Source organism: Pteropus medius, unplaced genomic scaffold (genome assembly GCF_902729225.1).
Source record: "Pteropus medius unplaced genomic scaffold, Ma_sr-lr_union100, whole genome shotgun sequence".
Lineage (NCBI taxonomy): Eukaryota > Metazoa > Chordata > Mammalia > Chiroptera > Pteropodidae > Pteropus > Pteropus medius.
Window position 1 is genome coordinate 14,794,485 of NW_024346062.1, and position 21,476 is coordinate 14,815,960.

The window sequence follows — 21,476 nt, forward strand, 5'->3', positions numbered from 1 at the left end:
TATCCCCATATGGAAGAGTGTGGATTTAAAAAAAAAAATATTATCACAAAAGCATTTTAAGCCACATTAAATTTTTCTAGTATTTTCATACTATTACCAATTCAAGATATTTGATAATGAGATGTCCAGATAAAATTCCCATTATTGTCTGGATTATGGCTAGTAGAGTATAAGTTATCTCCTAGGTTAAAAAGCTTAAGAAGAAACGCTGACCCTTGGATATTTTCAAAAACAATCTATATTGTTTATTTAATCCCAAGTATTTTTTAAAAGTTTGCCATCATGCTACTTTCCACAGTCCTGGCTGATGTTCTTCTGAGAGATGCTACACTGATCCATTCTTTCCAACAACACACATAATCTAGCAAGGCACATGTCAACTGGGCATTAGGTTGAAGCCAGGCCTGGAAAATATTTTTCAGATCATTCTGTCTCCATCCTTTTATTCTATTGAGAGCATGATGGGAAAACTACATTGAGTGGGATATTGGATCCCGTAAGGGTCCTACTACTCTCAGATTCTATGAATGAAACGGGTGGGGAGAGTTAGTATAGCCTTCAGGTATTAATTAGCTAGATAGGTGCTAAAGCCTCCAAAGATTTCCTTTAAAGAGCTTTCTAATGTTAGAATCTGGCCTCTGCTGTTCCCAGGGATAGTTGGAACCTGGCCTTGCTAGTGATAACCACAAAGGGCCGTGAGACTGAGCTGATCATCACTGGGTGAGGAAGGGTCAGGATCGCTATAGATCTGAGTCAGGGCTAAACTCAGGATTTCTTTCTTCTCTTTGTAAAATCGTAGTTCTTGTCCTGCTTTCCTGGCTTCTTCCAACTCCCTCAGGGCCATTCGTAGCTCTTGAGAGAGAATTCCTGGAAACTCCCGTTCCTTCATAATCCAGTCCAGGGCCATGTGGCTGCGCATCTTTTCATCTAGGGAATACTGGGAATAGTAGGAGATGACTTCCTGGGAGCCAAGAAACAAAGCCCAGAGTGTCAGTGAAGAGCAAAAAGGCACCTGTGGCATTTCCAACACATCGTTTCCTTTGCCTCTGCCACCCCCATATCCATGGGAGTTTTACCTACAAATGAGCCTTTCTGATGTTCACAAATTTAAGTCAAATCCCATAACATACTTCTTAAAGGATATGAAGGGTTATACTGGTATAGCAAAGCAAATTCACTCCAGGTTGAGTCAAAACACTAATACCAGGAAGACTCAAAAATGTTCACAAAACAGAACTCTGACCCACTAGAAAATGTGTTGTTAACATAAGAAATATGACAGTCCAAATGGCTCGCAGAAACTACAGGAAGAACTTAAAAAATTTATTATGAAATATAGGCATTATTATTGATATCATAATGGTAGCTTCATGTACATTGTCTCTTCTGCAAATAATTAAAAATTAGTCACTATCTGTCAATTCTCATCTGAAAAATTGCCAGTACATTGTAACATCATGTGTAGGTTTGATGGAGACACTTTAAGAAGATCTTATGAAGTAGATGCATTGCTTGTTTTTATTTTCAAGAACATACGGTATTTATTTATGACCTTAACAAATTAAAAACAATCATGGACCAGTGTTTATAACCAACCCGGCATATTTCAAAGGCCTTTTATAAAATCAAAGGAAAAGAAAAAATAACCAAAGCCATTGTCAGCTACCCATTTCTTTTCCATCTTTGACATTTTGAAAGCCAGACTTTCTAAGCAAAGACCAACTAGAAACTCCTGGGGCTGCAGTGCATGGAAAACTCTTACATTCACCTTCATCTTGCTGACTAAAAGAGGCTTTGTTCCTCATTCAAATTCCTGTTAGCAAATTCTCAAAAATAAACTACCATCTTTCAAAGTCTAATAGTGGGTAAAAGAAGGATAAATATTGGAGGACAGGTGAAAACCATTACATACACAGAAGGGGGTTTGCCTTTGCCATTAAAAAAGGGGAAGGGTGCTTCTCATAGGTAGCAAAGAGATAGTGAGACCCTGTCTCTGAAAAATAAGGAAGAAAATTCCAACCCCCCAAATTGGGGTGACTGAATGTCAGCTTGCCCACCTTTATGATCACTTCTGTTGTCCTTTGGGGACTTTTGATAGGAGTGAGAAGAATCCTCCCACTATAACTAGCTTTAGCTCCCTCAGTGAAGAGGTTCTCAAGCAGTGCATTCTCAAGTTTCTCTCCATATTGGATAGTGGAGGAGGGCACAGATTCTAAGCATAGAATATATTCAGCATTTGCCTTACAAAGTCTGTCTTCATGATCCCTCCATTTTGGCATTCAGTACAAGAATCTAAATCAGTACTCTGCCTAGCCAACATTCTTCTTAGTGTACATATTTGGTCAGTCCCTGACTCAATTGGACAGTTATACATATTTTTTTGTGTGTGTTCTCTGCTCTTACTCAATAAATACAGTACCAAATTTAAAAAGAAAAAAAATCCAAGTAAAGAAAATTTCTTCAGAAGATGACAAGCCATCTGCTCATTCCACACAACACAAACACATTCCAGATTGGAAATCTCACCTGTCGCGAACACTTTGTTTCACGAAGAGCTTTCAGGCTTCCATTCCAGTGTAAGAGTTGGAAAATGGTCATCAGCTCCTAAAAAAAAAAAAAAAAACAACTAAATATCTGTCATTAGTCTCAAAGAAAGTGCCTCAGTGATAGCTGAGCAGGGCATAACTCTGATCTTCAACTATATCAGGGAAATAGAATATATGATATTGTCAGAAAACTTTGAGACTTTTCAAACACCAGAGTCCCAGGTTTCTGGAGCATTCTTCCTTTCCTCCTCTGCTGTAGCCATCTTTGCACACTAAATGACTATATAATTGATAAATCTTTCAACATTAAATATAGATATGCCCTAACAATTCTACACCCAAGTCGTTATCTAAATATACCAGTGTATTTCAGAATAATGTATAGGCAATGCATTGCATCATTTTTGAAACTGTCTGAGAGTGACAATATTTTAAATGTTCATATTTAAAGGAATGGTTAAATGAAAGGCAGCAAAATATGCCACACCAAAATACGAGTTTAGGACATGCCACCCCAAAATATGCCACTTTGGTATATTGATTATTTTGAGCAGGAAGCACTTGAAAAATGGCAAATGCGGGGAGAGGCTTTCTTGGAACCCCTTTTATCTGTCTGAAGACAGGTCCTCCAAAAGGAACTCAATTGTCATAAGTCCCCTCCTGGGGAATTTCATCAACCAGCAATGATTGACTCATCATAGAAAAAGAAACTGGAAATCCATACTATACCCAGGCAAACTTTGTCACAAATGATCATATTTCCCATTCATCTTTCCTTAAAATCATTTATTCTCTCTTAAGAGGCTGACATCCCTCCTCCCTTTTCCCTATTAAAATGGTATTTAATTCTGAATTCTAAGCCACCTTAGGAGTTAACTCATTCTTCCCTAGGTATCTCTCATGTATACATTAAGTATACATGTGGGTAAACTTAGGTTTTTCTCTTCTTAATCTGTCTCTTATTACAGGGATCTCAACTAAGAACCAGAAGGGTAGAGGGAAAATTACTTTTCCTTCCCTACAATACATTTATACAACTGAATACGTTGCTGTCATAAAGAAAGGATGAGAAAGTTCTCTAGGTTCTACTATAAAGAATCTCTGTGATGTGTTGTTAAAATAAAATAAAAGCAAAGTGCACAACATGAATACCGTCTGCTACTATTTGATTTAAAAAAAAAAAAATAGACAGTCCCTATAAATGTTTGCTTGTAAATGCCTAGAAGAGTTCTGGCAAGACACAAAAGAATTGGGTAACATTAGTTGCCCCTGGAGAGAGAAAAAGAAGGCCTTGGGGACGGGAGTTGGAGGGAGACCCTCCTCTGACATTCTTTTGCACCTTCTGAGTTTTAAATCATGTGATAATTTTCCATATTAAAGAAAAATTTTTAAATTTTTAAAAATTTAGGCCCCAAATAAATATAAAACATAATGGGAAAACTATAAAAATCATAAAATACTTCTCGATTTATAAATTCAGTCAAGAAAATGCCTTAAATTATATACAATAAAGTTAAATTGATATTAAAACCCACCCATAGTTTCCACATCCAATGGTTAGGGCTGAGCATAGCCTTAAGGCTTTCTATCTGCATTGCCCTCTCCCTGCCTGATATCAAGGGCCAGCTAAAGTGTATCAATATACTGAAGATTTTATTTTTCTAATGTGATTAGAATTAGCAGTCTTCCATTGAAGTTGTCTGCATTTCTTTTTTTCTTTCTTTTTTTCTTTTTTGGTCAGAGAGACATTTATTGTGGATTAATAACATGAACCGCAACCATATAATTATTAGAAAATAACAATACAATTAGGGAACTTCCTGGTCATGAAACTATTTATGAAAACCTTACATTTAGACAATTGTCTTACTGCCCACTTAAAAAGATGACTTTTCTTGTCTCTACCTCTGCTTGCTCAGGAAAAAGTTTTCATTATGGAAATCAGGAGACACAAAGTTATTCTGATATTTTAGACATCTTAAAATTATTAGGTGAATTTTAAAGCTATAAGATGATCAGAAGAGAAAATAGCACTATTCTCATGTTGAAAATTCCCATTAAAAAGTAATGTTTTTCATTTTAGTTTGGGATCCAGTTTGGGATTTTGTCTATGTTCAACTACACAGTAAGCACCCCCAAGAGGCCACAGAGACCTCGGTAAAAGCAAAACCATCTGTTTCCATTAATTAAATACAACGTGGAAACCAGCTGAATTACTCTTGCCGCAAACAGAGACCCCACCATCTGCCTAGGGTCCTGGGTCCAGTGGCCAGGGACTCCACCCCTCTCATGCCTGCTCTCCGTCACATCTCCCCATCTAGATTTTTGTTCTGTCACATCACTATGTTAATTTGGAAAAGTGAGAGCGGTTTGTTCTATAACTAAATCTTGCCTAATCTGGCTCTCACCACTCTGCTTATCTAAGCAACCCAAGTGACAGAGGAGAGTAATTTTGTGCTGCCCTTCTCACCTTACCTTCAAGCCTACTCACTGAATACTTTGCAGCCATAAAAATGAATAAGAACACTCTTTATGTCCTGATACGAAACAGTCTCTTGTGTTACAGGAAGGCCAATATTTACAAATTGGATATTTACTTTCGTTTCTTAACTCTGCTTGAATTTTGTATCCTATTGTATATATCTATTAAAAAAAAATACCACTTCCACTCCTCCACCTACCCCCCATGAAATCTTCATGTAAAGCTGACAACCCAGAAGCTATACTGAATTTATTCTGTGCTTCCAATAGCCCCCTTGGCATTGTCCTTACACACCTGTGGCCCAGTTTGGGAAACAGCTTACTGCTAACAGGGCTCTGAATTCCATCCTCTGACAACTGTTGCCTCAGTGACATATTCTTCCTCCAAGGACTTCTAGGCTCTCATTCTCATCTATACACAAAACCTCCTCTCCAGGTAAATGCCTGTCATTCTATCCAGCAATTCCCCTAGACTTTAGAAACCACAATTCTGCGGTGAACAGAACCAGAAATCTTTCTCATGTCCCTTGGCAAACTACATCTCTCAAAAGCTTCCCCACAGAAACGTGGACTGTGTTAGCCTGACGAAGGAGGGTCATCATCCTCACTCACGCTGGGTTATCTAAACTTCTATTCCATCACCAAGCACTGTCTTCCATAGTAACACAATGACCTCTTCTGAGAATTATTTTTGTTCCTAAAATCCCCCAGGGAAGATGGCCTTCTTTCTGCTTTCTTCCATTATGTCCTGAGCTAGTTCTTGCTCTCCTCTGTAAAGATAGTAATCTTACCATCATCATATAAAATATATTGAAATATTTCCACATTCTTCCTGTCCCCTCATAAGACCAAATTCAACAACTTCAGATCTTCCCAAACTGTATGAAGCTTAGTCTCAACCCCAGGAAATCCACTGAGTCCATCGGAGATCCTTGCATTACTGCAGACTGGCAAGGAGAGGGCATCTGTGGACTTCTGTAAGGATGCACTTCCTGGTTTCACCATGATTCCTTGCTGCCTGTCTTTCTAGTCTTGTTTTCTACCTGTCGAAGTCTCGTTACATTAAAGGAAGTCCGTTAAATGAGCTATCTGTCCTGCTCCTCACTGGAGTCTTTGTGCTGTGTTGTTTGTTATGTGAGTTGATCTAGAAGCCTGGGGAGTCTGGGTACACTGAAAGATAAACAAGAAGCTGGCCTATAGGTTGAGTTAGGACTACGGTGACATGAGTGAAACAAAGTCTAAGGTGAGTCATGCACATTCAGGGTTTCATTTAAAATTCTGCCCTTATTTAAAATTTTGATATTTTGTTTGTCATGAAAATTTACATATTAATTTTGAGTTTTTACAATATTGTATTATAATATTATTTATTTTGATCACTAAGTTTTTTGACAGTCCTTTAAATTTTGTACCTGAGGTGAATGCCTAATACTCCTTACCCTAGTCTGGGCCCTTCTTATGAACCTGTCTCAGAGACAAGGCCAGTTTCATGAGCTTGTCATCTGTGCATCACACAGGAACCCGAGCTTGATTTAATGTTCCACTGTCGAAATTCTTAGTGATTTCTTAACAAAAAGCTCTGCATTTTCATTTTGCAATGGCCCCCACAAATTATGTAGCTAGTTCTGATAGCAAGTAATTTAAAATCAAATGGAAAATCAAGCCCTGGGTTTTCTTTCTCATCAGAGAAAATTGCAGTTGCAGCTTTCATTCCACAGCTTTCTTGGTTCATTCGTTCAGTTTAAACCAATAACTGGGCTCTGTCCTCACAGTGCTTCTTGGTGTTGCCTCCTACTAGAAACAATGTTTGGCCTTTCAGCTACTTTGTAGGGAGAAAATGCACACTGCTTTTCTCTGGAACTATGTCTGGGAAAGTGGCTTGGTTCTGTGATTCATCAGAAATAAGAAAAACAAACACTGTAAATGGAGAACTTGAAAAACAGGTGGGCACCATCTCCCCACCCAAGAGAATGGATTTAAAAGGAAATCTGTTTATGAGATGAGGTTTTAAAAGGCGACCTGGAGAATTTAGCAAAGATGTAAATAAACAACTCGTCCTTAGATTGCATTAGGCTTCAGAATAAATATATTAACCAGCTTCAGTCAAAGTGCCTTGAATATGACCTTGACAAGACCCAGTGGCTAGTGCTGTCACTATCCCTCCCCCCAAACATCAAGCAGTTTTCTCTAAGGCAAGGCTACCTCAAAACAGGCTTCCCTCCCACGAAGTGAAGGTAAGCAGAAGCCTATCATGTTTCCTCTGAGCTCTGACTCCTTGAGGGCCCCCCTGGAAAGCCTGCCTGCAGTCAGGAGACACCAGTCTTGTTTTTATATGTTATAGGCACCCATAGATACAAACATACATCTATTATCCACTAGGGGTAGGTACTGAATTGCTGTCAGCTGCAAACAGACAAGATCTGTGGTCAATTCCCATTATGTGCAGAAACTAGCTGATGCATTTAATCCAGGCCACCCAAAAATGTGGTAGACCCTGGACTCCATAGGCAAACTAAAGCTGGCAAAAGGAAAAGGGATGTGCTCCAAGGCTCTCCTCCTAGACTGCCAGCATCTCTACTGGGGTGAAGGAGTTTGGATTTTTCCTGCCCTCACATCTTCCTCTTCCTTTGTCCCCCATCCTTCATCCAGCCTCCTCTATAAGAATTTATGAAGCATTTCCATAGTATGATTTAAATTATTATTTCACATATTTAAATATCTTATTACATAGACCACACAGAAAACATACAGCCCATATTAACACAATTAAAGTATTAGTAAGTACAGCCTTTCATAGTACTGAGATGGAATTTTAAGATTTTAAAAAAAATCTTGCCTTCTCCTTCTTTGGCAGACTAACCCAATTGCCTTAAAAAAATTATTCTTGATTTTCTGAAAATCGCTACTAAATCACATACAAGCTACTATGTAGTGGGGCAGGCAACATTCTTTTTATAATAAAAGAAGTATAATATTCTTTTGTCAGAGTTGAGAGGGGAGAAATCTTAAAAAATGAGGTTCTTTGGGGAAATCACTATGCTAGATGCTTTATAAACATATTATGAGAGTCCCACAAAATTCCTACACAATAGGCATTACTATTTTTATTTTATAAATGGAAACAATGAGTCTCAGAATGCTTAAGTTCACAGGTGGCAAGTGGTAGAGCAGGCTTCGCACACAGGTCTGTATGATTTTTAAAAGTTTGTGTTCTTTCTCTTGTGTTACGTTCCTCGTTTTATTTATTTATTTTTTATCTGTTTGACTTTAGATTGTTATGGGGGGGAAAGGACCCTTTTATAAGTTTCACCTTTTTGTTCTACAGCAAGGGCCCTGAAATGTTTAGTGCAGGGAGCTACCCTGTCCTCATCTGAAACCTTTAGTTAGATAACGTTGTCAAGGGAATTCATTCAGTAGCCTCAGGCATTATAGGTAAAGCAGTCTTTTTTCAGAAATACATATAACAGTTAACCTTCACTGAGCATTTACCACATGCCAGAAACTGTCCTGGACTCTTTCTGTTTTATCCCATTTAACCCTCACAATGGTGCTGTGGGGTTAAGCCACCACTATTATTCTCCCTGATTTATACACAAACGAGAAAACAGATTTAGTAGTGAGGAGAAGAGCCATGCGGAAAGGGACCGGCCCACTCCAAAGCCTGGGCCCAGAACCGCTGAGCTGACGCATGTCCCTGCCATCTCCGGAGGGAACGCTTTAAGGATACCTGGTCTCTTCCAAACCAGACAAGCAACATCAAAGTCAGTGAGACCATTGCCAATTAAAGAGAAAACTGGATGACTGAGATCTTCCTGGGTGAAGAAAGAATATTTTTGCCTCAATCAAACAAGGGACTGAGGAGGAAAAATATTATTTTAAAAAATGGGCAGGAGGGACATATCTACATGAGAAGTGACTATGTCATGTAGTCAGGAAAAGAGTTTGAAAGCTACCAAAGGAGGTATTTGAAAGTTGGTGACTTCAAAGCTCAGTTGTAACACCATTGTAAATTGTTTTGTGATGCATAGTTTTGTAAATAAAACTTTATACCTCTGATTGCTTCTTGGAATCTAACCTAAAAAAATAGAAATATTAGGGGTAAGTCTATTCATTATAACATTGCATATGGATTTCTACTAGCACTGCATGTATATAGATGTTCAACTGCATTCAAATTTAGTTTATTATATGGCTAAGACTTTATAACTAATTACTACTGAATTTTCATCTGCCGAGGCCAGTGTAGGATAACAGTCAAGAGCATGAGCTCAAAAATCAGATTGCCCAGGTCTGAACTGTGGCTCTGCCATTTGCTAGGTTATATGGCATACTTCCTTCAGTGATGACATGGAGATAATAAATACTCAGATGTTCATTGTGAGGGTTAAATTATGATAATATTTGTTAAATACTTAGCACAGTGCCAGAAAAAGTAAGCATCCAATAAGCATCAGCTATTATTGTTCTTCTTATTATTGATATAATTATTTAGTTTAGAAATAGATAATATAGTTCCTCAGCTCTATTATTGCTTGTCTGCAGTGAATGAAAAAAGGGTCGTAGCCTGCTAAATGGTCACAACCAACACTTCACTGTTTGATTTGGTTTAAGGGGGAAATTTATACTGAAAAGCTGGTGGAAAATTATAATAATAAGACAGTGGTGTTCCCTGTTTCTTAGACGTAAGTCTGTCACTTCCCTTTAAGAAAGCAAAGATTGTGCCTTGTTTGCTTGTTTATTTTAGCCTACTGAAGTGTGGCTAAGATGGAGCTATCATGCTGGATTCTAAGAGGGTTAGATTAAATGACCAAAACAAACAAACGAAAAGCAGATTTTGGGGACAGATGTTAATGATAAGAGTGTCATTCTCCCAGGCATCTGAATTGTGTAGCAAAATACACAAGTGGCAAGAAGTCAGGTACCTGAAATTCCAGCATGGTCTTCCCCATATTTGACTCCAACATGTAGTGGTAGGCTCCGATGCTGGTGCTGGGATCGTCCGCATCATCCAAAGTGCCCTAGAGAAGGAAGCAAAAAAGGAAAATATTATGGTTTTTCCTCCTCTTCTTTGGGTGGTCACAAATAAACACTGCGGTCCCACAGATGTCCTTCTATTATTGCCCTAACCCTTCCGACGTGCATTCTACAACCAAGTCAGTCTCCATTTGATTTGGGATAAAACCTTTAACCTCACCATGACTCAGAGTAAAGAGGTTTTGTGATCAATTTGAATCTGGCTTTTGATTAGAATGTTAACTGATTATATACTCATTGAAAGAATAATTATCCCAAAGTAGAAATTCCTGTACCCTTGCACAAGGTTTTTGTTGTGGTGGCGTTAATGTCAGAATAGTTGCCTTTTGAGGATGCTTTCATGTGTTATTGAAATTTTGGAATGACAACCTTGCTCTGATTCTGATGATAACCAGGCAGGATGATGTAACTGACAGGGCAAGAATTCTCCAGCTGTATGGACCATTCATATTCTGCTGCTATGATTCCTAATGGGAACTTTTCATAATATGCTGGTGTTTGGATTGGAGACACGGATCTTGGTTTATATTTTTTCACTTCTGAACCAGTTAACCTTTAGCAAACAAGGTGGATGGGTGATGGGTAGAAATGAGATTCTCCTTTAATTTGTTTAGGGAGACTGGCAGTAAAAAAGCTAACACAAGCTCTGGAATGGGACTGGGGCCTGCCCTTCAACATCCCATGGCCTTAGATTGCTGGGAAAGTTGGCAATGGCTTTGTGATACTGAACATACAACTACCAGTCAGATAGCAGCAAATTTATAGCTTTTAAATGCAATAACATTAACACACTGCTGCTGAAATATTTATGTTGGCTTTTAAATATCCCAGAGGAAATCCACCCAGAAGCCTGCAAATCTTATATATTCTTTTTCCTTAGAAATTTTCATAAAAAAATGATAAATTACATTTACACTAAGGCCCCCTCCCTGCTCCTGAGTAAATGCCATACGTAGAAACCAGGCATCATTTTCCTAAGTTCTCTTTCTCAAAGGCACTCAAAATTTATAGAATAGGAAAGCAGGTTATCTTTCATCCTCAGAGCAGATATAGAACAGAGGTCCCTGACGTCTCCAAGCCAGGTCAACCACTCTCTAACCCTTCCCCTAACTCTCTTCTGCATGATAAGAGCATTCATGAGAGGAAAAAGAGCAAAAAGGTAACTGCTAGTGTGATAATGTCTCCTTCATTATCAGCGGCTTCTCTAGAATGACAGAACTTTTAGATTAAGGGAATCAGAGAATGAAAATGTCAGATGGGGTTTATCCATGCTAAAGGCAAGCCAGGCATTGACGAAATCCTCTGATAATGCCAAGTTCCTGCCCTTGGAGGACCCACAGAGAGACACCTGCCACAGTGGGGACCCAAGGCTTCCTCCCCGGTTGATAGTTTGGAGATAACAAGGATCAGGAGCTATACATAATTCTTGGGGCAAATCATCTACCCCTGGACTGCCGAGAAAAATCCTATCTTAGTTTCCAAGCCAAATTTTTTGCTCTTAAAGCACTTTACATTTAAGTATGTCCATTACAAAAATTTTCAAAGCTCCCTGAAGAAGTAATTGATATTAAGCATAATACTTATAATAGTTAACAAGTATTGGGCATATGGCTTTTCCCATATTTAAGCAGTCAGGGTTTTCTTAAAAAAAAATTGCAGCACCCACGCTAGCTGGGAAACTGGCACTTTTAATAAACACTTCAGAAAATTTTTAAGATCAGTCAAGGTTAGGAAAAAATAAGATAGCTTATCTCTAGATTAAAGCAGCATTCAATTGCATGTGTTCTCAGGCCCTAAAAGAATCAATACTCTTCAAACAGCAAACATTCAAATAAACAAATCAAGGTGGATCGGATTATCTACCTTGATTTAAAATTTGATTAATTGTGATCCAGGAAAGTTAAAGAATATAACTGAGATGAGGAATAGAGAGTCAGCTTCAATTTTGTGATTTCCAATCCAAGTGCTGTTTTTGCCGAAAATTAATGATTTAGTGGGTAAAAATTAAACCTGCACAATTCTTAAAGAATGTGCTCACTTTGCATCTCCCAAGATTCAAAAGCCTCAGTATTCTGAGTGCAGCCAGCCCCTCCCTTCCCTGGTGGGTACTCACGCTGGTGGAAGCTACCGCTTCCTGCACACTCTCCATAATGAATTCCTTGGTGATCCTGCGAGAGGGCAGCTCATTGAAAAGGGAGTTGATTAGGGCCACTTTAGCTGCATCCCGTCTGGCCTCAGCTCTACTTAAGCAGTACTTGAGAAGGGAAGGAGAGGAGTCATTAAAGGATTTACCATCTCACCATTTTGTCCCTGCCTCAATGGGTCTCCAGGCCTTTCTATTCATACATTTACTGTCTGTATCTATTCTTTTATATCCATTGCTAATCCCCCGACGATCATGTAGATTTTCTTTCAGCTCTAGATCACATGTGAATGTCCTGGTTGTTCTTCAAATGCTTTTCGTTTTATTTCATAGTCATTGAATGTCTACTATGCACCAGAGGTTTTGCATACTCTGTTAATAAACAGTAACAAAAGTAATAATGGCTACTCTTGTGTGTAGGTGATTACATTCATTATCAGGGCCTTCCTTAGATCCCTATTTCAGAAGAAAACAATGTAATGAAAGAAGGAAAGTGGGAGATACATTTAACACAATAATTCAAAAACACAGCTTCTGGAGTCAGAGTGCGTGGCTTCAGATGCCAGCTCTGGCACGTGCCAGCTGAAAGATCTTGGGCGTTAGTCTTTCTGTGACTCAATTCCCTCCTCTGTAAATGAGAATAATAGTAGTCCCTGTGTCACAGGTTTGAGGACAGGCTCAAACTATATTAGTTAATATAAAGCAGTGAGAATGCCTTGCACATGTAACACTCCATGAGAACATTCTAGTCCTATACTTTTGTACCTCCAGGTTAGAATGAGAGGGATGCTGTCAATATCTGTTGTTTTTGCTTTTCCAGCATTTATCCCTCACCTTCCTTCTAATAACAATTTCCTAATTTTCTTGAGGACCCTTCCATCTTGCTGTCAGTCTGTGCAGTTTGGGTGAGACATACTCCATTTGTCTTTTCTGAAGTTAGGGGCCACAGGAGGCCTATGATTAGTAACTCATAAAAAAAAAAAAAGTCATTTATCCCAAATGTAACATTGCTACCAATCCTCCTAGCCTGGCTTTCTCATGGCTCACACAGCTCTGCTCATTGTATCCTGATTCTTTTCTGTCCTCTTTTGTCTCTTTTCTTATAAACAACAACTCCTCTTATTCAAGTTCTGGCTTGCCATGGATCTCAGCAGCCCAGATAAGCAGGGATGAAGCCCTATGAGAACTACACTGTCCCTGGAGTCCACTCCTGTTGGAGGACCCCAGACTGTGATGGCATCTCTCTTCCACAGCTCCTGTGAACTCTCTAGGGTCCTAGGCTCTACTCCAGAACTCCTAGAGGGAAACAAGCCCTAGGAAGAGAAGCCCAGGCCCAGGTCCTGGTCAGCAGGGCTGCCAAAACCCCTGGCTCAGCCGCTGACTGCGAGACCTGGGCTGCCTGAAATTTGGAGCTGGACAAATGGGAGGTGAGGCTCTCTGATCTTCAAGGCTTCTACTTACCTAAAATGCATGATTCTCAGAATCAGTAGTACTTGGTGACTGAAGTGAAAGAACAGGGGAAGTACCAAAGATCCTACTTCACTGGACAGTTCCTCAGTCTCGGTGGCTTGTTAGCACCACTGGGTGGGCAAAAGCCAAATCCCTCCAGTTTTCTTTCAGCACATCCTGCCCCTACCTCACCTGCCCAGTGCTAACCATTCCTGCACTGTCCTAAGAACACTCCAAATCCATGCTCTTGTGTCCTCTGGAAGCCAATCTTGCCTCCTCACTCCACAAACCCAGAATGAGTCTCCTGAGGTCAAGCCCCAGGCCCCTCTGATTCCCCTTCTGCAACCTCCCTCCTAGAACAGTCGTGACTGCTATTGTAATAATCCTATACTTGACTACAGCTTACTTCTTCCCGCCCCTCTCCCAACCTCCAGGTCTGGGAAAGGCCCCTTATATTCCTCTTGAGCATCCTCCAGAGTGCCTGATAGTGCTCATACATGGTTAGTCCACGGACGAAGTAATGACAAGACTTCTGAAATGGTAGAAACATGATACCAAGGAGGACTGGAAATAAAATGTCAGGAGCGTAACAAAACAGAACGATTAAAAGCAGTTATTTTAACTTGCAGCACAAAGATATTTCCAATATCCCCTGCAAATAAAGAACTGAGCTAAAATGTAAGTGAAAAGTAGTTTGGGGTTTTTCTCCCTAGTGTTGAATGATGACCAAGAAGGCTTTGGGATAACTTCAGAAAGCAGCAAAGCCAGTTAAGGTTTAGACCTCTCTCAAGGTTTAGGCTACCTGTATTAAACTGGGGGAAAAAAGGGGGTGTCTGGGCAGATACGTTTGCCTTGCATTGTGGACTTGGCTTTGCATTGTGGACTTGGCTGGGATTTTATGGGACACTAAATTCTGAGTCAGCAGTATTTCACTGGGCGTGGGCGCCACCTCTTCTAGGAAGCCTTTCCTGATCACTCCCAAGGCCAAGCTGAGAGGACCACTGTCCATGAGAGGCACACTGCCATGTAATTGTTTGCTAGGCTTTGCCCCCCAGACCCCGGGCCGTGAGCAAGCTAAGGGCAGAGTCTGTGACTCAGTCATTTTTCTGTCTCTGCACCTGCAATATGTTTTGTTGAATGAATAACTGAATGCAGCCTAGGAAATTCAAATACAAGTCACTAATGCACCTGATAAAATGCTCAAGAAATCCTCTTAAGAGGAAAATTAAAGCTATGTACTTATTATTTTTAAAAAGTCCCATTTCAATATACCCTGTATAGTATGCCTAACCCAGTAATATAAAAATATATTAATACCTGAATTTCAGAGGGATAATTGGCCATTAAGTTCAAACATTCTGAGATTACCACTTTTGCCTGAATGTAGAATATGTTTATTATACTTTGGAAAATCAGTTTCTCATTAAAAAGCAAACAGAGTTTTTGCAAGTATTACCTGACATCTATAGGAGAGGCTCATTTTAATAGGAATTTGCTTTATAAAATCTGTAATAGAGACATTGGGGTTTTAGAATTTAGAGAATTAGATTCAGATCTAGGTACTTTTAGGAAACTTTAACTTTCTATCTAAATGATATCAATTTATATCATCTTTCACAGGGAGAGACCTAGTAAACACTACTTAGATAAAAGAAACTATCTACTTTAAATAAGACCAGCTAAGTACCAGATCAAAGGAGCCACATACATTTACAACCAAATGGCATTGCTTCTGAGATCAAAGTGCTGCCTGGCTGAGAGAACAGAAAGAGCCTTTACCCAGAAAGCATGAAAAAGAACTACGGAGACTTAAGCAATATCGAAATTTTAAAGCAGACACATGTCTTTACTTATTTTATTGTTTCAATGTACAGAATATTTGGTTAAAACAGGGGAGAAAGTATACCAATTAATAAGTACATAAAATAAAATAAATTCTGAGCCATCAAAGGGCTTTTCTTGCTATTGTTCTCCGTATTTCTGAAAGACAAGTACTTCAAAATGTTTATAATATTAACCAGCTGCTTTCTTCTAAATTTTGGACCTACAAATCCAAGCCAGTAAAAGCTGCGTATTTTTCTTTAGGGATCTTTTAATAGGACTTCTCAAGCCATAGGACTTGTGTTTGGGCAAGAAATTTAGCCAAAAGCAATCCACTTGGCAAATCTAAATCAGAGTGTGGATTCTTCTGTAAGAACAGGCACTGTTAGTGTTACCACCAAACAGCGGGAAACGCTGCAAGAAAATAAAATATAGTAAATGACAGGACATTTTATTAATGTGTCCAAACTGGTCATCAAAGACATCGGTTGGGGAGTGAGTGAAGTATGATGTTATTTCAAAGCAACTTCCTGCTAGAATTAGACTTCTCAGATTGTATGGTTTATTCTTGCTGTTTTTCAGCCAGACCCCAATCATAAATACAGATTTGTAAACCGTGCCTTTTCCACTAACCATTTTTACTTGTTAATATAGAGAGACAGCTTCTGTCCTTTGCACTTTGTGAAAGTGCAGAGCTGGAATATTTAATAGTTGAGGTTTTACTAATGTCAGCTGTGGATTTCTTAGGCATGTGGAGCCACATGCTTTCCAAGTGGCTAGCAGACCCCACTCAGACATTTATCTTGATGCTCAGATGCCTTTCATTTGCTGGTAGATTATAAACCACTATAATCATTTCAAAGCCTCCTGGCTCTAATCTAAAATTAAAGAAAAAAAAAATTAAGCGCATCTGTGGCACGACTCAGGAAAACTGTGTAAAGGCCATGGTGGCCAGCCTCTGTTACGGCCCCCAGTGACCACTGCCTCCTGCACTCTAGTGCAGTCTCTTCTCACAATGTACCAGAGTTGGTCTGTGTAACCAGCAGAATATGGCACAAGTTATGCTATGTCACTTTTGATATCAAGCTATAAAAGACACTGTGGCTCCTGTGTTGGTCAAACTTGCTTTCTTTGTTTGATCACTTGCTCTGGGAAAAGTCAGCTGCCATGTTGTGAGCAGCTCTACAGAAAGGCATGCATGGTAAAGAACTACTGCCTTCTCCCAACAGCCATCTGAGGGACACTGAAAATTGATCCTGTAGACCCGAACAAGCCTTCAGATGACTACAGCTCCAACCAACAGCGTGACTGAAATTTTCAGGAGGCCCTTACGGTTTGAGAGGTCCCATGGCTCGAGAACTACCCAATTCAACTGCTTCCAGATTCTCGATCCTCAGAAACGCTGTGAGACCATTAGAGTTTTGAGGCAATTTGTTACCCAGCCATAGATAACTAATATAAAGACTTTGCTCACATCAAGTAATTAGGAACTCTTTCAGCCCACCCTTGAAGGAGAGTCTGATAATAGTCATCCTCACTGCTGACACTACATGCTCGGTGCTAAACTAAGCACTTCACGTTTATCATCACCTTCAGTTATTACCACAATCTTATGAGGTTGGTTTTGTTGTTACTCTTATTTTGCAAATAAAGAAAGAGAGATTACATATTCCAAGGTCATAAAACTTAAAAAGCGACCAAAACGAGATTCAACTCCGAGTCTGTCTGACTTGAGAGTCCAGATTTTAACCACTATACTATTCTTCTTCTCACAGAAATGGTCACTTACGTTGGGAAGGAAAGAATATATAATTTGGCTAAAGTCTTAGAGTTCCCCAAATCAGTGATTACTTTAACCAAAGCTTCAACTTTGATGCTCCATAGATCATTCTGACATAAGATTCTAGCAGTATCTCCTCACACCCCGGCATGATGAACTCAAGTTCATTTAGGAGGAACTGTGCTCAATGAGGAGGGGAATGTGCTGACTGTAATATCTCCTTCCCTCCTACTGTCTTTTTCATGCTTTTTGCTACCTAGACTGTTGGAAGAGGGAACATTGAGAGGTCCCATGGCTCAAGAACTACCAATTCAGCTGCTTCCAGTCTTCATGACTAGACCAGAAGATCAAATGTCATCTTCTGTAGGAAGTTTCTCATGCTGGCTGGAAGTGACCCTTGATTAAATATGAAGCCAAGAGAATTTGGGATTTTACCACATAAGATTGCTCAAAAAAAAAAAAAGTATTTCATAACTCTTCAAGAGCAAAAGTGATTAAAATTAAACGTCGCAATTCCAGTGGATAAGAAATTCTCCCAAGACCAGCCCATTTGGCCTTTTATTTTATTTTGGATGACAGATCATCGAACAAGTGACTAGGAGTCCATTGGGTACACTATGAAGATCACTGCTAAGCCTAGTCCGGGATTCTGAAACAACAGTTCAAAAACTTTAGTATTCATAGTAAGACTGCCAAGTTGTTAAAAATGTACGTTCCTAGGTCCCAATCTGACCTACGGAATCAGTCTCCTCAGATGGATTGTGGTGGGGGGATCTGCATTTTAACAAGCTTTTTGGGTGATTCTAAGGCAGGCAAACCCAGGACTATTCTTAGAGGAATGTTGTTCTACCTTCTGTCCCTTCCATCTCATTTCTAATTTGGCCGTGACAGAACCAGTTTTTGTGGGATCTGAAGCTTATACAATTTGGGATATCTTGTTTATGAAAAATAATATGAAATTACAAATAAAAAATGACATTGTGATTTGGAAAGAGCATATGCAGAAGCTTTATTGGCCTCATGGTTGAAAAGGAAAACTCTGCTATACTATTACGCTTGAATTTTTTATGCTATGATCACCAATTATTTCAGGGAAAACCCACTTCTCTGACATGAGCTGGGTGTCTTACAGTTTAACTCAATTCTGAAACTATCTGCCTGGAGATAGCATCAGATCCCATAAACTACTGGCTCTGTCCTATAAGACTGCTCCAATTGCAGACACTAATTATATGTCCAGGTTGTCACCTATGTTTCTGATCAACCAGTTGAAAATGAGAGGTTCCTGCAACCCCCTCCTCTGGTTCCATCATTTGCTAGAATGGTTCACAATTCAGGAAAACAGTTTACTTACTTGATTTATTATAAAAGAAACAGAGGAAGAAATCATGAGGCAAGGAATATGGGAAGGGGCTCAGAACTTCCATTCCCTCTCTGAGCCCCTGCCAGCCCCTGAGAGTGAAGGCGTATCACCCTCCCAGCACCTCCACATGTACACCAACTTAGAAGCTCTCCAAATCCCATCATTTTTTTATGGAGGCTTTATAATGTAGGTATGATTGATTAAATCTTTGACCATTGGTGATTAAGTTAATCTTCACTCCCTCTCCCCTCCCAGGAAGTCCCAGGGTTGATTCCTCTAGCAACCCATCCCCATCTTTAGGGGTTTCCCGAAAGTCACTTTATTGACATAAACTGAGGTGTGGTAGAAAAGGGTTTTGTTATGAATAACAAAAGATATCTTTATTACTCTTATCAGTTAGGAAATTCCAAGGGTGTTAGGAACTTTGTGCCAGGAAACAGGATAAAGGCCAAATATATATTTCTTATTATAAATCACAATAGCACAATGGTAAACCCGCCTCCGTGAACATCAAATATGCTAATTTCTTATTAGAGAAATCGCTTCTACACAAGTCAAGAAAAAGCAGTCTTAGGGCTAAAAATAAAAAATCCTTTATGACAGTTCTATAATTAGGCCTTTAGGACTTATATAAACATTGCTGTCTTAACTGAGGTCTAAATGTTATTTTTCTGCTCAGTAGTTTTTATGTCTTCCATGACAATTTTCCAAAGTGTCACGCCATGCAACATAAAATTAATCAACCAAGATTAATTTGTGGGCCAGTAGGCTGTCCCAAAATAGAATAATGGCTAGTCAGCTTTTTAGGATGTATAGAAGTTATTACATTAATAAAAATTTGGTAGCCATGTACATGTTATAAAAATAGAAATGCCTAATAAGAAACTAATTTTATTGTTAATTAATTATTTATTTTTAAGCCAAGAATTTATTAACTTTTTAAAGATTCTTATTAAAACATAGCTAATACATCATAATGTGTGTTCACAGGAAACCTTATAGGCAGGCTGACACAATTTATACTCTGAACAATTACCTCCCTGGTAGTCTTCATTAGATTAATATTTTTTTCTCATGCTTTGTATTAGAAAATGGGCAGGATACATGTGTGGTGTAGCTGTTTCTGAATATCAAGATTTTACTGTACATACCTCCCAACTACAGTGCTTTTAAAAGAGGAAAGCACATAGAAAGACATTTATATAAGTAACTTCTCTCCATTTTGAACGTACAACAGACTTTTTAGAATTATTCATATTTATATTTTAAAGAATCAAGAAAAAAGTAGATCTGCAGATCCAAAATGTATAAAACCAAGTTAGACATACTTTACTCAGTGCCTACCTAGGGTAGCCAAGGAGTTGAAAAATGGTCTACGAGGAGTGAAGTTTTTGAATAAGAACAGCAATGTAATAGCAAATGTGACAGATTGTATCTACATGCAAACTCAAAGCTGAAGATGTCCTTCCTGGGGTCAAGAGTAGGTCAGTGTTATTTAGGTGGCATTTGCTCAGCAGCACATGGTACCCAAGGGGATCTCCTGAGCTATGCAGGTGGCAAAAACAAATAAACTGACTCTATGAAAGGTGAGAATTCTTGCCCAAATCCTTTAGACTGTCAAGTCTGTCATTCAGGTGGTTGGGAATGTTTTGCTTTTGTGACTTAGGTCCAAGTCTCAGCAAGTGACTTGCAGAGTTTGTGTCTATGGCTGCCTGCTCTGGTCAGTGTCACCAACGCCTCAGTTTCATCCAGACAGCAAACCATCAGCACAAAGAATGCCACAAACCAGGCTCTGCTGCTAAGGACCCTTTCAGTTCTTTAAGACCTCGACTGCTCTGGTCTAAGCATGAACATTTGCATGTGTTCCAATTTATCTAATTGTTAATATATTAGCATTTTTTCCCCTCTTCCAGATGGCGATGTGTAAAGGGCAACTGCTGGAACTCAAGTCACCCAAATTGATATCGTGTCTCTTTCTCCATAGGTCAGGCTGGCTGTAAATACATTGAGAACAATTTGGAGCTCTGTGTGTGCTGGGAATGGGGGTCTTTGCTTGGTATGGGGGAGGGGAGTGGTCTGGGAGTCCAATTTTCAGAGAAAACTCAGCAGTTCCTGTCAACTGAAAGAAATGTTTCATGCACATGGTGGGTCAGAATGTTATTTTTATAATATAAACCACCTGGCCTCCTCCTCATGTACCTCTGCCGCAAATGCTATTCTATACACATACCTAGACCAAGGTCCCTGGTAACTATTACAAAACCATGTTGTGTTTTTTTGCCCTTGAGGTTTTTTTTTTCTTTTCCCTTTTTTCTTTCCTTTTTCTTTTTTCAAGTTAAGGTGCAGACAAGATGAATTGATCAGGGCTCAAAATTTTGGTTTATTTTTACAGTTGCTTTGATGTAAAAGGACTTGGCTCTGATTGCACCGAGAGGCATGGAGCGGGGTTGGGGAAAATAGAGTCAGCCTTTCTTCCTCACTCAGCAACTCCTGAGACAGTGAGCATCTTCCTCTAATTCGGGCCTGGGAGACTCCTGCGGAGGTAGTGCCAAGTCTTTATTTACCTCGGAGCCTTTCCCTTTCACTACACTGTTATTCTATTTGGAGGCCAAGCCCTTTATTCACTTTGCTTGATAAGAAAAGAGACAGAGTCAAGGTCTGGGGAATAAATATGAGGTCTCATTAAAATAATATGCACTCCCAGTTTCATGGGCAAGTCTTCAGAGTCTGATCATTAGCCGACATAAGACTTTCAAATGGGAAGGGGTTATAACTAATCTTCCTATCTTTAGGTCTTATTAGTTACAAAATCGAATGCTTTCCTGTGGAGATTTCTAACAGGAAATACCTGCTTTAGAA

General features: G+C 39.3%; 1 protein-coding gene across 4 annotated transcripts in view; it reads right to left on the reverse strand.

The window, feature by feature from the left end:
- Positions 1-220: 220 nt before the first annotated feature.
- Positions 221-21,476, reverse strand: part of LIX1 (limb and CNS expressed 1) — a 51,608-nt gene continuing 30,352 nt past the window's right edge. For 3 of the 4 annotated variants that reach the window (XM_039875172.1, XM_039875169.1, XM_039875170.1), the window contains exons 3-6: positions 12,175-12,315; positions 9,950-10,045; positions 2,527-2,604; positions 221-961 (exon numbers count right to left, since the gene is read on the reverse strand). In XM_039875172.1, the coding sequence (XP_039731106.1) occupies positions 674-961; positions 2,527-2,604; positions 9,950-10,045; positions 12,175-12,315 (603 nt within the window). In that variant the 3' untranslated portion in view covers positions 221-673. The remainder of the gene's footprint in view (positions 962-2,526; positions 2,605-9,949; positions 10,046-12,174; positions 12,316-21,476) is intronic. The other variant, XM_039875173.1, reaches the window with a different exon arrangement.